The sequence below is a fragment of the Plasmopara halstedii genome, assembly GCF_900000015.1.
Source record: "Plasmopara halstedii genome assembly, contig: Scaffold_2592, whole genome shotgun sequence".
NCBI lineage: Eukaryota > Oomycota > Peronosporomycetes > Peronosporales > Peronosporaceae > Plasmopara > Plasmopara halstedii.
This window is the reverse complement of record NW_020189499.1, coordinates 199653-213535: the sequence shown is the minus strand read 5'-3', so window position 1 is coordinate 213535 and position 13883 is coordinate 199653. Positions and strand designations below refer to the sequence as shown.

The 13883-nt window shown below is 44.0% G+C and overlaps 4 protein-coding genes across 4 annotated transcripts; 2 read left to right on the top strand and 2 right to left on the bottom strand.

The window, feature by feature from the left end:
* Positions 1 to 6434: 6434 nt before the first annotated feature.
* On the top strand, positions 6435 to 9320 carry PHALS_04329 (zinc finger bed domain-containing protein 1-like; the record flags this gene model as incomplete). Its single annotated transcript, XM_024718425.1, has 1 exon — positions 6435 to 9320. The coding sequence occupies one exon, from the start codon at positions 6435 to 6437 to the stop codon at positions 9318 to 9320; it is 2886 nt and encodes a 961-aa protein (XP_024583825.1).
* A 123-nt stretch (positions 9321 to 9443) lies between these two features.
* On the bottom strand, positions 9444 to 9860 carry PHALS_04328 (uncharacterized protein; the record flags this gene model as incomplete). The annotated part of the gene is made up of 1 exon (XM_024718424.1): positions 9444 to 9860. The coding sequence occupies one exon, from the start codon at positions 9858 to 9860 to the stop codon at positions 9444 to 9446; it is 417 nt and encodes a 138-aa protein (XP_024583824.1).
* A 347-nt stretch (positions 9861 to 10207) lies between these two features.
* PHALS_04327 (RWP-RK domain) lies at positions 10208 to 11830 on the bottom strand (the record flags this gene model as incomplete). Its single annotated transcript, XM_024718422.1, has 4 exons — positions 10208 to 10600; positions 11095 to 11305; positions 11379 to 11628; positions 11710 to 11830. The coding sequence occupies 4 exons, from the start codon at positions 11828 to 11830 to the stop codon at positions 10208 to 10210; spliced, it is 975 nt and encodes a 324-aa protein (XP_024583823.1).
* Positions 11831 to 12521: 691 nt separating this feature from the next.
* Positions 12522 to 13109, top strand: PHALS_04326 (RWP-RK domain; the record flags this gene model as incomplete). Its single annotated transcript, XM_024718421.1, has 1 exon — positions 12522 to 13109. The coding sequence occupies one exon, from the start codon at positions 12522 to 12524 to the stop codon at positions 13107 to 13109; it is 588 nt and encodes a 195-aa protein (XP_024583822.1).
* Positions 13110 to 13883: the final 774 nt, after the last annotated feature.

Here is a 13883-nt window from a genome sequence, read left to right as displayed (position 1 = left end):
AAGGCGGTCCAATCACCCACGATGATTGCACCGCCTTGCCTTTCGAATTGTGTGCGTTCAAAATATTTGTCCATTCACTAAAGGAGGCGAAATTTGGCATGCTATGTCCGGGTGTTAATTCATTCCGTTATGATGTCTGACTATCAATTGGAGACAAATAACGGTCCCAATGATCATGAAGGGCCTCCAAACGGTTGCGATACGCTCCGAGACTTATCACGTTCACCCTACCTCCGCATTCAATATGAAGTGCAACTTTAATGCCGTGAGGGCCGTATAGATTAATAAAAATTGAGACCCTAAGAGCACATTAGAGGCGATGGACCTGAACCATGCGTTAGGGCTCTTAGCTGTTAAGCAGCTCTGCAGTAATATTTCATCTGCGCTATTACAAAACATCGGCACCGTCTGTGCCGCCCAACACGGTAGGGTGCTTGGGGCCTCCAGGAAGGATCGTTTGAATAACAATCCGAGGGGAATAGTGGGCGTAGGGCGGCCTACTGATATATAATGACCTCGTTTCGACTGCATTGTGGGGGGTTGTGGCGTCAAAATAGTGCGAACTTGTTTGAGAGAGGTGGGGGGGGTTGTTGGTTGTTGAGATCGACGACCCAAGCTTTGTGAAACTGTAAGAAATCCGATCGATTCTGGAGCGTCTTATCGTCGAGTATGACATGCGACAGTAAAAACTGCGCTAGCTACGTGGAGGTATTAAAGGTGCCAAATACGGAAGCGATATCCGTACGTTTTGAAAATTTTTAAAAATAATGTTACGCATAAGTTATATTTCAATACTTGAACAGCGTGGATTTTTGTCTCAAAAGTTGGATTTGAGATGCGATCTCATTCTTTATATGGCAAAACCGTTGTGCCATTTTCCATGGGTCGACTGGAAGATTCTGGTGAGTCACCAGACGCTAGAAGTGCTTTTGGTGCTAACATGAAGCTGCGATAGGATACGTGTTTAACATGAGAATCTTTCAAAGTTGATAGCAATGTGCCTCAGCATGGAGCGGAAGGCGGAAGTGACAGTATGCAGTAGTCTCGGGGTGCGTTTGGCAGGGTGTTAGAGAGCAGCTATGAAAGGTTTGTCTTATATTTCAGAGCACAGTGAAGAGTAAAATTGGATGGGTATCGCAGTCTTCCGTGCCAGAGCCGATAGCTTTGAGGAGAGACTGCAAGCCACGAGTCGAAGTCAGACTATGAAGTAAAGATGGGTGAATAGTCTTGTCATAAAGAAACGGCAATGCTCGGTCAGCACTGCCGTGTGACGAACCCACTGTCGGTAATGAAGCTCCACGGGATAATGACGGGAAAGATTAGCCAATTGTGTCCGGGATAGTACTAGGGTTTATACATTTTCCATCATTACCTTCGGTAGAGGCTCTTAGGGAGTGATCTCAACGGGATATGCGCAAGTACTTGTAAGATGAGGCGGTCTCCGAAATTGCATGTTTGGTATCGAAAAGAGGGTCGAACTCGTCTGTAATGGGTGTATCTGCCCCATAGAGAACACTTGCTAAGTAGGTGTTGGACAGCAAATCTCAGGGATCTTACATATCGACTCAATTATAAAGGGATGTCACGATATGGCGCTGAAACATCCACCTCAACTTTTACCGTCGAGATAAGCGAGTGCGTGTCATGATTTGACTTGATTTTCAACCCAATATTGCCTCACACGACAGTGGCTTTCATCATTAGAATAATCTGACGTCATTGACGCTTCCGATGTGCAAAATGCAATGCTTGTCTGGTGAGAGAGAGAGTGGATTTACTCATTTGGCATTCGCTTTTTGTGTCAGAAATGCTAATGGCAAATGATGGATTGTATATGTTTGATAAGCTATATAGTGCCACGATTTTTGGAACAAACACCGATTTATCGAGCGTTAATGCCGCGAAGACCATGATCGGCGGCATTCCGTGCCCTCGATATCAACTGAAGATATGAGACAGAAATCCACCTTTCACCGCAACGATTACCCCGAGGCTGGTTTTGCCAACAGGGATGGTCTTAGGACCCGGTTAAGCTTAATCGTCTAGTTACATCTCGCTGCTGTCGGCAGAACTGTAACCAATGAGGGTCAGCTATAGTTTCCACGACGAAGTATTCTGACCACACAGCTAACCGAAAGGCATCGTATCGGATAGAGATCCGGGCTTTATAACGATAGATTAAGTAACATCTTTCAAGGTGCTCAGCGCTAGATTGGATACGTCAGCCACAGACTGTCCATAAATAGATGATTTTACTCTAAACCATTTGCATGTAGAAATCGTGGCTCTGAGGCGAGTCAATCTCGCACATTTATCTTGCGGTGACTAATGCAGAACATACCTTTACAAGCTTTGCCCTGTTTTGCGTGGAAAGCTTAGTAAACTGTCGGATCCTTTTGACACCGCTACAACGTGGCTCCGGTCTCAGAGGGTGGAGGAGCGCTCGATAAAACTGAATTGTTGATATCAGCCCGGCAACATTTCGTATCAACTTATGCTATTCTCGCGATGGAATTGAGCGTCATGCGTAGGGTGCGACGTTATTGCTGAGTGCCAGGATATGCAACATGCCGATGCCAGAGACAGGCGAAACACCTACCATGTGCAGAATCTAAGATCTTCAAGACCAAGTTGCGACCGCGCTCATTGGACAATATACAATCGGAGCTAAGAAGGGATTGAGTGATAATCGTTAAGCTTAAAATAGAGCGCAAACACATCTTGTGTTTTGCGCTGGCTTCCTGAGGCAATCTCACAATTTTGATTTTACAAGCCATTCAAACGTGGAAAGCTTCTTTGTCGACAGAGCAGTGCCCCTACCATCCCCCTGTAGCTGAGCCAACCTACGCTTCAAAACAGCTACGCCATTCTGGGCTGCTGCCCCAAGCCGGGCTGTGCAATGGCGAAGCCCAAAAAAGAATTCAAGATCTAGCTCATCTATCTCTGGAAACAAACCAAGACGATCAATGTAAACATATATAAATTAAAGTTCAAAAATAAAATTGTTATCATTTTTTAAAACGAGAGCCGATGTGTCGCTACAGCCGAAAAAGCGATACGATTGCATTACTCGCTGGGTAGTCGACTTGTATATAAAGCGCGTGGCGAGATGGTGGTGATACCATTGAAATTATCATTATATGGTGAATCATAAGGAATACATTTTGGGAAATGTGTGAATTTGGAGTCCCATTTCGGCAAGACTACCTTATACCTTTGACCGATTACGAACGTGCATATCCTTGGCTTCATTTCTCTATGAGAAGAGACACGGTTGCGTGTCGCTTCCTACTCATATATGGGTGTCAACATTGTGATGAGTATTATGTTTGGTCTGTAGCTGAAACATCTGTCTCATGGAGACGAGCGGGTGTGTAATAGCAAATCAGGGCTATAATGCGTTTTTATCTCGACGTCCGTATCATGCTTTGTACCTTGCAATATCAAGAATGAGCTGACGCTAGCAAGACTTCCCCTTCACTGAAGCCGACTTGTCAAACCTTCAAGCGGGTGGGACGGCGCGCTTTTTCTTTACATAGCATGCAAACTGAGTACGATAGCATTCTCACTACTGTCAGCTTGAGGTTATAAAGTACATACATCAGGAAGGTTTCTCTTAATCGCTACTGTAGGCAGTGCTCCTTAAGATATGCATTGAGAAAATGCTACGTGGAGCGACTTTGGACGCCCGTTTTGCTTTCAGTATAAGAGGAAGGTTAGCGCGCATAGATGTTTAAGAGTTGTGGCCCAGCGGGGCAAGCGACTATAGACGGTGTAAATCAGTAATCACAATGTGAAGATAACTGTCGACGTTTGTCTTGCGCTTACTGGCTCTGCTCCCTGATCGAGGGCGTCGTAATCTTTACAGCGGGGAGTTCGTGAAACGGATTTACACGTACCTTGGTATGAAACGGTGGGTCACACAAGATGGTGTGACCGTTCAAAGATGTGAATTCTACAAGTCGGTGTTATCGCACAATGGTGTGGCTACATCGTAACAAGAAGCCACTACGTGACGGGACTACCAGTTGTTATACATATTAATAAGGTTTTACGATATTTCTATAAAAACCTACATTATAGATATAGGCGGCTCTGCCGCGAATAAAACAGATTAATACAACTCCATTTCTAAACGGAAGAGTACATTTGCCTTTGGTTAAGGTTTTGGGTAAGCTGATTGTGATCCTCTACATTCGTACTGGTTCTAGTATAGAGCGAAGGTCGGCGCCCTTAAGTAAGCTTCCTCAAAGCAAAGAGCTACCGCAGCCCCGCTGGAAATACTCCTTTCGATAGCCGGTACCTTATAAGAGAAAATCCACATAGATCGGCAAGCGCTATGTGTTGGCGGCACGACATGTATAAATGGGTCGGCGCAAATGTGCAAAATATGTTATTAAATTAATCTTTTGCCGCGAATGATGGCATCTTTGGCCGCTCTGTCAGTTCCGATACAGTGTTGACAGCTCATCAGCCTGGGCTTTAATTGTCGTTTTGGCTTTGTGGCTTGTGAACCCCCTGAGCGCGTTGACTCGTCTCGCTGTTGTAAACAACAGTATGACCGGAGGTATTACCAGGTTACTCCTCGATAACGTGTTTTGCCGAAGTTGAATATTGGTACACCACTAGCATTTTGCAAACAGATGTTTAGACGACACGTGGTGAAGCATATCATTTAAAACACTTGCGTGAAGAGACCGCGGTGCTAGAGCCACTTTCTCTCACATATTATGTTTGCTTTGAATAACGCAGTTCGTCGTCTGCAGGCGTTACCCCATTTGGACTGACGGGGTTAAGAATCGCCGGGCTTTTGACACCGCTACAAAGTGGTTGCGGTCTAAGTGGGGGAGGGGTGGTCGAATAAATATACTTGATGAGATCATATCAGCTACTCTTCGTAGCAAAATCATCGATTTGTCTTATTAAAATCAAGCGTCATGCACAGGATGCGCGACGCCTTATATGCAAAAGCAACCGAAACACACACAAATATTGTATGTAGCTTTCCTACCGTTCACAATCGTAGAATCGAATGTATTGAGATATAGTCTTCAAATCCAAAAAAGAATATCAACACATCTTTTTCTAACTGTGGGCTCAAAGAAGCCATACCTCGAGACCGACCTTGAAAGTCAGCCAGGCGTGAAGAGCTATGTTGTCGGCAGATCATTGACTTTACAATTTCTGTAGCTAAAACACTTATGCTTCAAATATACAGCGGGATTCTGAGCCGCTGAGAGTGTGATGGTGGAAATCAGAGAATGAATATGATACCTGGCACATCTTGTTTTGGGAATCATGCCAAGACTCGCAAAGGAAGTCGACGTGCCGCTACAGCCGAGTGAGGTTTCGAGAGCCAGTCGCGAGAAGGTCAATTTCCGCCTTCACCGCTCAATGAGCGAAAATTAGAGCGTTTGGTAGGCCAACGGCTAAACAGGGCTACTACCACTATCTAAAATAGTGAATGAGATGCCCTCATTTGGGAAACTGGTTGTTGGTTTGAGGTCCTACTTTGGCAAGATTGTCGATGTGCTGTCCCCGTATACGATCGTACTTGATCATTATCTTCCTTCCTTGATTAGAGGCTGGGTCGCCTGTCGCTGCGAGTTTCCAACTGGTAAGTGGGAACATACATTGCGATGATCGTGATACTTGGTCGGATGCTGGCACAGAGACAAGCTGGTCTGTAAAATGCAAAAAGTTGAAGTAAACAGATTTTGACCTCAACGTCCGCGTCGTACTATGCTCGTTTCAACGTCAAGCTTGATTTAACGCTAGTGGACCTTCAAGCTGGCTAGTTATGCCTTTAGATGAGTAGGACGGTGTGTATTTCTGACCCAGTGCGCGATCTGAGTACGATATTGTTCGTCACTATCACCAGCTTCAAGTAATTAAGCTTCATACATCATGGAGTTTACGGTTTCTCCAGCCGCTACTGCCATAAGCATAGGCGATTTTTCAAGGTGTGGTGATTTGTAGATTAAGCAAGTGCTCACGAAGCGACGTTATGACGCTCGATCTGCCCTCTATACTAGTGGAAGTCTAGCACGTCAAGGTACTCAAGGGCTCCGACCCAGCATTTAGCTTTTCGCCATCGTAGAAAATTGTCTCATTCGCTGACAAACATCTATCTTTGGTACGGATCATTTGGATCATGGTGTTTGGGCAGATTCCGCAAGGATCAAGTCAATCCAAGGTAGCTCAGCACCAGTAAATTAAAAGGAATTACGAAAATTGCTTCCTACTTGCGCAATTATGGCGCAGATTATGCCAACATGGCACGAATCTCCCTAAAAAGTATGTTAATTGGTATTGCGTAAAACAGAAGAGTCGACCCCTGAAATTCTATTTGGGCGCTTTGTTTTAGTAATGCCAAGTGATATTCAATTATAGTTTAAATATCCACATAATTGGTCAATAATGCAAAGCCCGGTATGGACCGTAAACTCATACATTCTCTAGGCAATTTCGGTCAACGAATGGACACCGAGCTGATCCTCGAACCGCCCGACGTAGACGATCAGTCCAAGGCTTCCGAATGTGTCGATGTGGCCTCTGCTTCTACGGATCGTCGCCGCGGACGTGGGCGTGGCAAAGCCGAGGCAGCCATGGTGTTGCCCAGCTTTATATGGGACTATTTCGTAAAGGATGCAAGTGGTAAGTATGTGATATGCACGCTTTGTCCTGCTCAGACAACACGATTTGCGTACTCCGGAGGCACTAGCACTATGAATCGACACTTGAGGAAAAAACATCAAAAGTATGCGCCTGGTAAGTGTGCAGCAGACTATGAATTTCCTCGAGGAGTTCATCGTCGTTCTTTTCAATCTATTGCGTCTCCTGCAGCGACGACAGCATTTAGTTCTTCTGTAGCATCTTCAGGAGGTACAAGCCTTTTAGATACGACAGTGATACAGGAGAATTTGTATGCTGGTGATTCAATTGGAAAGCAAAGACACCAATTGCTTGAGCTTCGTACAGCTAGAAGACGAGCAGTAAATGCAGGCATCGTGAATAAGAAACGGAAGCATGATCCAATAGAACAAACAGCTATTGGAACGACTGCATTGACTGGGACTGGAACAGAATTCGATCCTTCAGGATTTGTGACAATGCCAGGGTCCAATACTGCAACGTCGAGTACACTACAATTTTCTGCGGGATTTGAGCTCTCGGACGCAGCTATTGAAATGGGTGTGGGACTAGATCAACGATTATTTGATTACACGACACTCCCAACAACAGCATCAAATGGAGTACGTGGCCGACGACATGGCTCCAGTACAAATGGGACGACTAATCTAGCGATTAATAGCACAGGAACGACGTTGAACACAGCAAATCAGAAGATCTTGACACACCGATTGTTAAAGTATTTGATTGCTCAATATGAACCATTAAATGTCACACAGATGGGAACAGAGTTAAGTATGTTGCTGTTTGGAGGCTCGACAGAATGGCCGACGTCAAGTCTCAATTTTGGATACGGAGGATCAAGTGGATTTGGAATGAATGGATTTAGTCCCAAACTGCCTTCTGAAGAAACAATTAAATTAGCTTTGGCAAATTTATATTATTCCCAACGTGAAATTTTGAAAGAAGTGATGGCAGATGTCGAAGTCTTGAGTCTTTCACTAAACAATTGGACTTCTGTGTTTGGACAAAACGTGCTCACAGTAAGTGGTCATTGGATTTCTCGTGGCTTTCGACGTCGTGACTGTGTCTTAGAAGTATATGTACTGCCATTGGATGAGCGTGTCAATACAATCGCGTTGCTTCGAGATGTTCTGGATAAATGGGAAATTCCAGCGTCAAAAGTAGCAGCGCTTACAATGCGTCCCCTTGCTTCAACGACGAATACGCTCCAAAATGATGATTGCGATAGTCGGGGAACCGTCACACAAGCTCAAGATGAAGCTAAGGTAGAGGCAAGCGCCATTCATAGTGAATATCCTGGTATAGCTGTCGTTAGTTGCTTTGTTGAAGAGATTGAAGCAGCTATGTCCAGTGGTATGAAACAGTGCGCTGAGTTGACCCGTCGATGTCGAAATTACGTGTCCTTCTTTATTCAAAATCCATCCGAGTACCAAATTTTTCTCGCTTTGCAGCGCAGTATGGGCGAAGAAGATTCTGCTTCTACTGCTTCGTCTCAAAAATCGATGGCAGCCACTGCTGATGGAGTTAGTGTGAGTCTGAATGAAAATGATCACACAACGCTTGGCGATGAACTTGACAATGTCAAAGAAGGTGTGGATGAGGATTCGACAATGAATGCAACTTCTAATTCGACCACTCATGCCACTCATGGAAACAATGGCGAATCGTTGCCTGTGATTTGTGACTTTGACAACCGTTGGAATTCAACTGCACAAATGATGTGTCGAGTTGTTGAGTTGGAGTCAATGTTACAGCGGTATAAGATGGAACTTGATAGTGACATTAATCCTGCACGCAGACCCATGCAACTTCGATTTAGTTGTTGTGAGCTGTCATCTGAAGAGTGGACATCCTTAAAGCAGCTTGCTCGATTACTAGAACCGATTGAAGGCTTAGTGCACGTGTCACCGCAAACATATCCCGGCTTGTCGATCATTTATCCCCTTTTGCACTCGTTGAAAAAGCACTTGACAGATGCTGCGGCGTGGGTCTCAGATCCTCTCGTCGCAACAGTTCGACACACAATTATTCATAGTCTGCAAATGAACTTGTGTTTGTCAGGCGAAGCTCCATCATCGCCGTATTTGTCGTGTCTCTTGGATCCTCGTTTTAAGTCGCTGGCATTTTTACCAAGTTCAGAGAAGGATGGATTAGTCAAAGCAGTTTATTCGCTCCTTGGTGTGAGTGACAAGAGCGACATTGAGCTTGTACAGCCAGCTGCAACTACTGACGACATATTTGACCCAGATAAACAACATCAAGGAGCAAAGAATGCTACTCGATCAAGTGGCTCGCTTGCTAAAAAAGCAGTGACTTTGCTTCATGATTTTTTTCCCTTCGAAGAGCCTGCTAGCGAGCTGGAAAGAGTCAAAATTCAGGTACAACAATATTTGGACTCTCCACCGGTGCCAGCCACGAATGAAAGTGAGCATGATCCGCTTGAATGGTGGAGTAGATATCAGCGTCTTTTTCCGTCTCTTGCTCGTTTGGCAAAAAAATATCTTAGTATCAGTGCCGTTTCTACTCCATTTCAAGAAGCTTTTACGAGTTATGGACAATTAATGCGAGAAAAGAAAGCACGGCTTGACATTGAAGTTGCAGCTCAAGTACTTTTTTGTCGTAGTGTCTCTCGTATTCCTGAGATGGAACGCATAGGAGTGTGACGAGAAGAGTCGTGTAGCTGACTTTGAAAATAGTAATATGTTTACACTCAGTATTAGTAGTCTAAATATTAATGCTACTATGATTTTATAAACATTTTTGTAATTGACTTCAAGACATCGACCTTATTTGTAAAACTTGCTCATCATGCGGTAAAGACACTTGTCCACATTCTCTGTAAATCGACGCCATGCACTTCGTCGATTCGACTTTGCTGCATATGATAAACTCGATGGATCATCTTTTTGATAACCATGGACACTAGTTGACGTTGCTGGCGGAGTATAACGCCTCCAGATACTTTTGGGTTTGTATTTTGTGCGTTCGATACCCATAGAATGAGCAAATCGATTTACTGGAGATACTGGAACAGTATTGAAAGACTCGATTGAGATTGAACCACTGCGTGTTCGAGATAGTTTTCTCCAAGCAGACTTGGTTCTTGGTTGTTGAGCTTCGAAGTCTTGATGAGAAGTCGAAAGGGAATTGTCTAGCTCAGAGCTAAAGCTGAAACGGGCATCAATGACAAAGTAGTTTGGCATTGGTATGTTATGAGCAACGTGGTTCGATGATGATGTCAAATTCGAAAATAAGTCGTGGTAGAACCTGCGAAAGGTTTTATGAATTCGCTAGGAATCAAAGATCTCATTGTTATGAGTTGGATGCTCTAGATATAAAAGAGTTAGCAGAACTGCTGTTTACCACGAATCTCGTGAAGAAAATCTTTACTGACTCTTTAGAGGTAGTGCAGATTGTGGTGCCTGCATCTGTGGCGGGAATCAAGTTTAACACTTGGTTTAATGTTTAATAACGAAATCATATAATAAATAGTATCTGGATTTGATAAAAAGTACACACAACTCTGTCACTACTTAACATACAAATACAATTACTGCGAAGCTTTGAGCATAAAGAGAATTTCACAATAATTCGTAGTCACGTCGTCATCCTCGTTGCTCTCCGTGTCGGTATCACATTCGCTTGACTGCTGCAACTCCGTATCATTCTGTTTCTTCATACACTCGAGTGGCAACTCGTGGAAGGCTCTGGCCTTTTCGGAAAGCACTACTTCAGAGCGGCTTTTGTACTTGTTAGCTCGGTAGGGCCACTTGAAGCCATAGTGCTTGCAGTTGCGTTTAATCGTGATAACAGAGACATTTAGTACTGCTGCTGCTTCCTTCTGTGGCATGTGAAAGTAGCGCGAGAGGAAGTTAAAGTCAAAGTCATAGACACGACGACTCTTGCGAGCTTTTCTAGATTTTGTACCGCGAATAGAAAGAGTCTTCATTATTGAAGAAATAGGAAGCAGTAGGCAAGTTGTAGAATGAGCTATCGAGTGCTGCATATCTTGCTAATCATTGACGGGAGGAGATGGAGGTCTCACTACTACTGTCTGTAGGTCAGAGACTGAGAACATTGAAGCGAAGTGATGACACCAGACTATGGAAAACATACTCTTTTTTAGGGTCCCATCACAGAACTCACTATTTTAGCCAAATGATTAAAAGAGAGAATCACCGCTGTTAGCACTTCATTTGTACTCGGTAATTGTAGTCGCGATGTATCACAAATCCCACCTCAATCGTGTGGGCTCCGATGTCTTTGACCAACGCAATTCTATGATCACAATAGGATTTAAAGTAAGCCTCTAGAATCAGGTCTGGCGAATACACCCAACAATTCGAATTGTGCATCATAATTTTCTCTAAATTGCTAAGGCATATTCTGAATAAGATCCCGGTAAATCTGTAATGAACGAGCGCAAGCCGAGGGCACAATATTGGAGCAGCCGCGGACACATGAATTACGCAAATCTGGGAAAGGCAGTTGATCATCGTAGGCCCGACAAGCTTCCAAGCAGCTGACGCCGTCTGGGCAACGCGAGGCTGATGCGGCCTCTGTTGCCTCCATCTTGTCGCACACCACCTTGGTCATTGTGAGAGAGCCATATGAGCACCCATTCATACATGCAGCGTTATGTGGGTCACTAATCAAGGCACCAGAATCAAATATTAGCTTTATAAACAGTCAGATGATATAGAGGCCTCTTGAAAGCCTACCGCGTGCAAAGCTTTCTACACATTTCCTGATGCCAACTGGATTGAACTCCGCGCACTCGGCAGCTTCCACGCAAGATCTCTTGATCCATTTTAGTGGAAGAAACTTCCAACTTTGTCGTCACTTGGATCTCTTCCATGCTTTTTGACGTTGTCGTGAATGCTTCATTAGCATTTGAGACGTTTTTTTGGGCGTCGGCAATAACGTCTATAAATCTGGTTTTAAGTCTAGTGATACTATCGTGATCTAGTGCTACACGAGCACCAAAAAAGACACCCCCACATATAAGCACTATGGCCACAAATCTTCCAAAATAGGTGGTAAGTCGTCGACATTGTTTCGTTGGTTCCATTTTCTTCCAATATTCATCAGCTTCATCTTCCCATATTGTTGAGCCACTGCGCCCTCGACCTGAATCGGATGCTTGGCCAAGATTGCGTCGCAAGACAGCCATGCTAAAGCTTTTCAACTGATTAAAGCTGATGCTTGCTCTTCATGATCAGAAAAGAGATAAATTTAAAACAATTTGGGCTCTATTTTGAGATGAGACTTCTGATCTGCATCTGTATGACGCCGTATGACTCAAGCTCTCGACTTCAATAAAACTAGAGCTCAATTTGAGTAAAGCAGGTCCCACGTGGTACTAAGACGCAGATTGATGACCAATGTAGCGGTCCTGAAATTAATAATAAGTAGCTTTTGTGCTCCTCGTTGAATCGAGGTGACAACGTAACCACGCTCTTAACTTCTTACTGAAAATGCTAGACTCTTTCGCCAATCACGGACAAAGTGACACCTAAAAGTGACTGACTGCCTTAGTGAGCCACCAGATAACCCTATCGTTTTCCTTTGGCGTAACAGGTTCGATGTACCACAAGACAACACTAGATCATGGTGTTGGGTAAATTTTAGAACGAGGTTGAATGCAGAGCTAACAGATCAATGATCCGTCCCCACAAATGCTCCAATTGCATGGAACTGCAATGGACCTCTGTCTCTACCATCAAAAATTTCACAACCAAACGCATCGCTTGCAAACTCCTGTCGGAGCCCATGGAAATTAGTACAGACATTAATGCGCTAACAAGCTCTTGTTTAAAGCACCTCTATCACTTTGCAATCTTCCAGTCCTTTCGCGCTTTGAAATGACTTGGACCCCACTATCCTCGCCGTCCGCAATCAAGACGGAAGCTGAGATTTCTCCCGTGCGCAAGAGTCGACGCAAGTTTGACTTTCCTATTCAAATACTACAAGAATACTCACATTATCGTCAAGATGATGCGGCCAAACTGCTCGGTGTGGCTCCAATCACGCTCAAGCGCAACTGCCAGCGACTTCGGTATCGCTGGCCATATCGTAGCATCAAGGCGAAACTTCGTCGTGAAGCTCTATTTGCCCAGAAACTCGATGTTTCAAATACGCGAAACGTGATGTTATCATCACATTCATCATCAGTACCAGGGCTGCATTTATCAGTAAGCAAAGAAAAAAGGCGTTCCCCGACGATAGCCAGTGATGTGGCAACTTTGATGCCAAGTGTACACACTCTGACGGCACATGCTTTTCTCCCGGATGAGTCGGTAATCTCCAATGTACACCCACACCTTCCCCCGCTTTCATCGCTTCTACATAAGCATCGAGTACAATCAAAATTTCATCAACTTTCTTGGTTAAACCAGCCTATGAAGTATGAAAGCGTCCATTTTGCAACTTCGCTCCAATCCAAAGTTTGAAATTGCCATTAAGAGTAGAAGTCAGCTTTTAACCTCGAAATGTGCCTTTTGCTGACTGTTCCAGGAGATTTCTTTGGAGTCTGTGATTTTATGATAAAAAAGTCATCGGTTTTGTATATTTCATTTGCATTCTATTTATGTGTAAGCAATTTGCAGTAGAGGAAGATGTCTTTTAACTCGTTAAAATTTATTTTTTGGTCGCGGCTTCACCGTACATTTGTCTGATAAGTTCCTAACCTCTAAGCTGCCAACGTTATCTGTTAGAAATCAGTTTTTCAGTATGTTAGGTAAAATACGTAAAATGTCTTACACATCGATATCCAAATAGCTGCTGAGGGCACGCTATAATTATCAAACACAAATCGATAGTAGAACGGCTGAAAGAGGGCTCTTTTTACCCTTGATACTCTTTGCTCATAAAACAAGGGGGAATGTGTTACATGAGCAAAAAGTGAACATGCCAGTCGAATGTGCACCGTGACTGTGTTGTAGTGCGAGTAACAATGATGTTAAAGGGACTGCAAGCTCGGATGGGATTTTCTGTTTGACCTACGTGGATTCCAAGAGTTGCATACCTTCCCGAAGAGCGCCACCACGATACGAACAAATTTAATAAAAATACAATTTAATAAGCACAGCTAGAAAAAAAGTGCATTTCCTTTCATGGTGTGCGTGTAGATTGCACTATTGTCCTCGGACGTGCCATGATGAAATATCAAGATCAGTACTCGGTACCCAGCAACTCCGACAAGGAGAGGTCCATGACACGTGGAT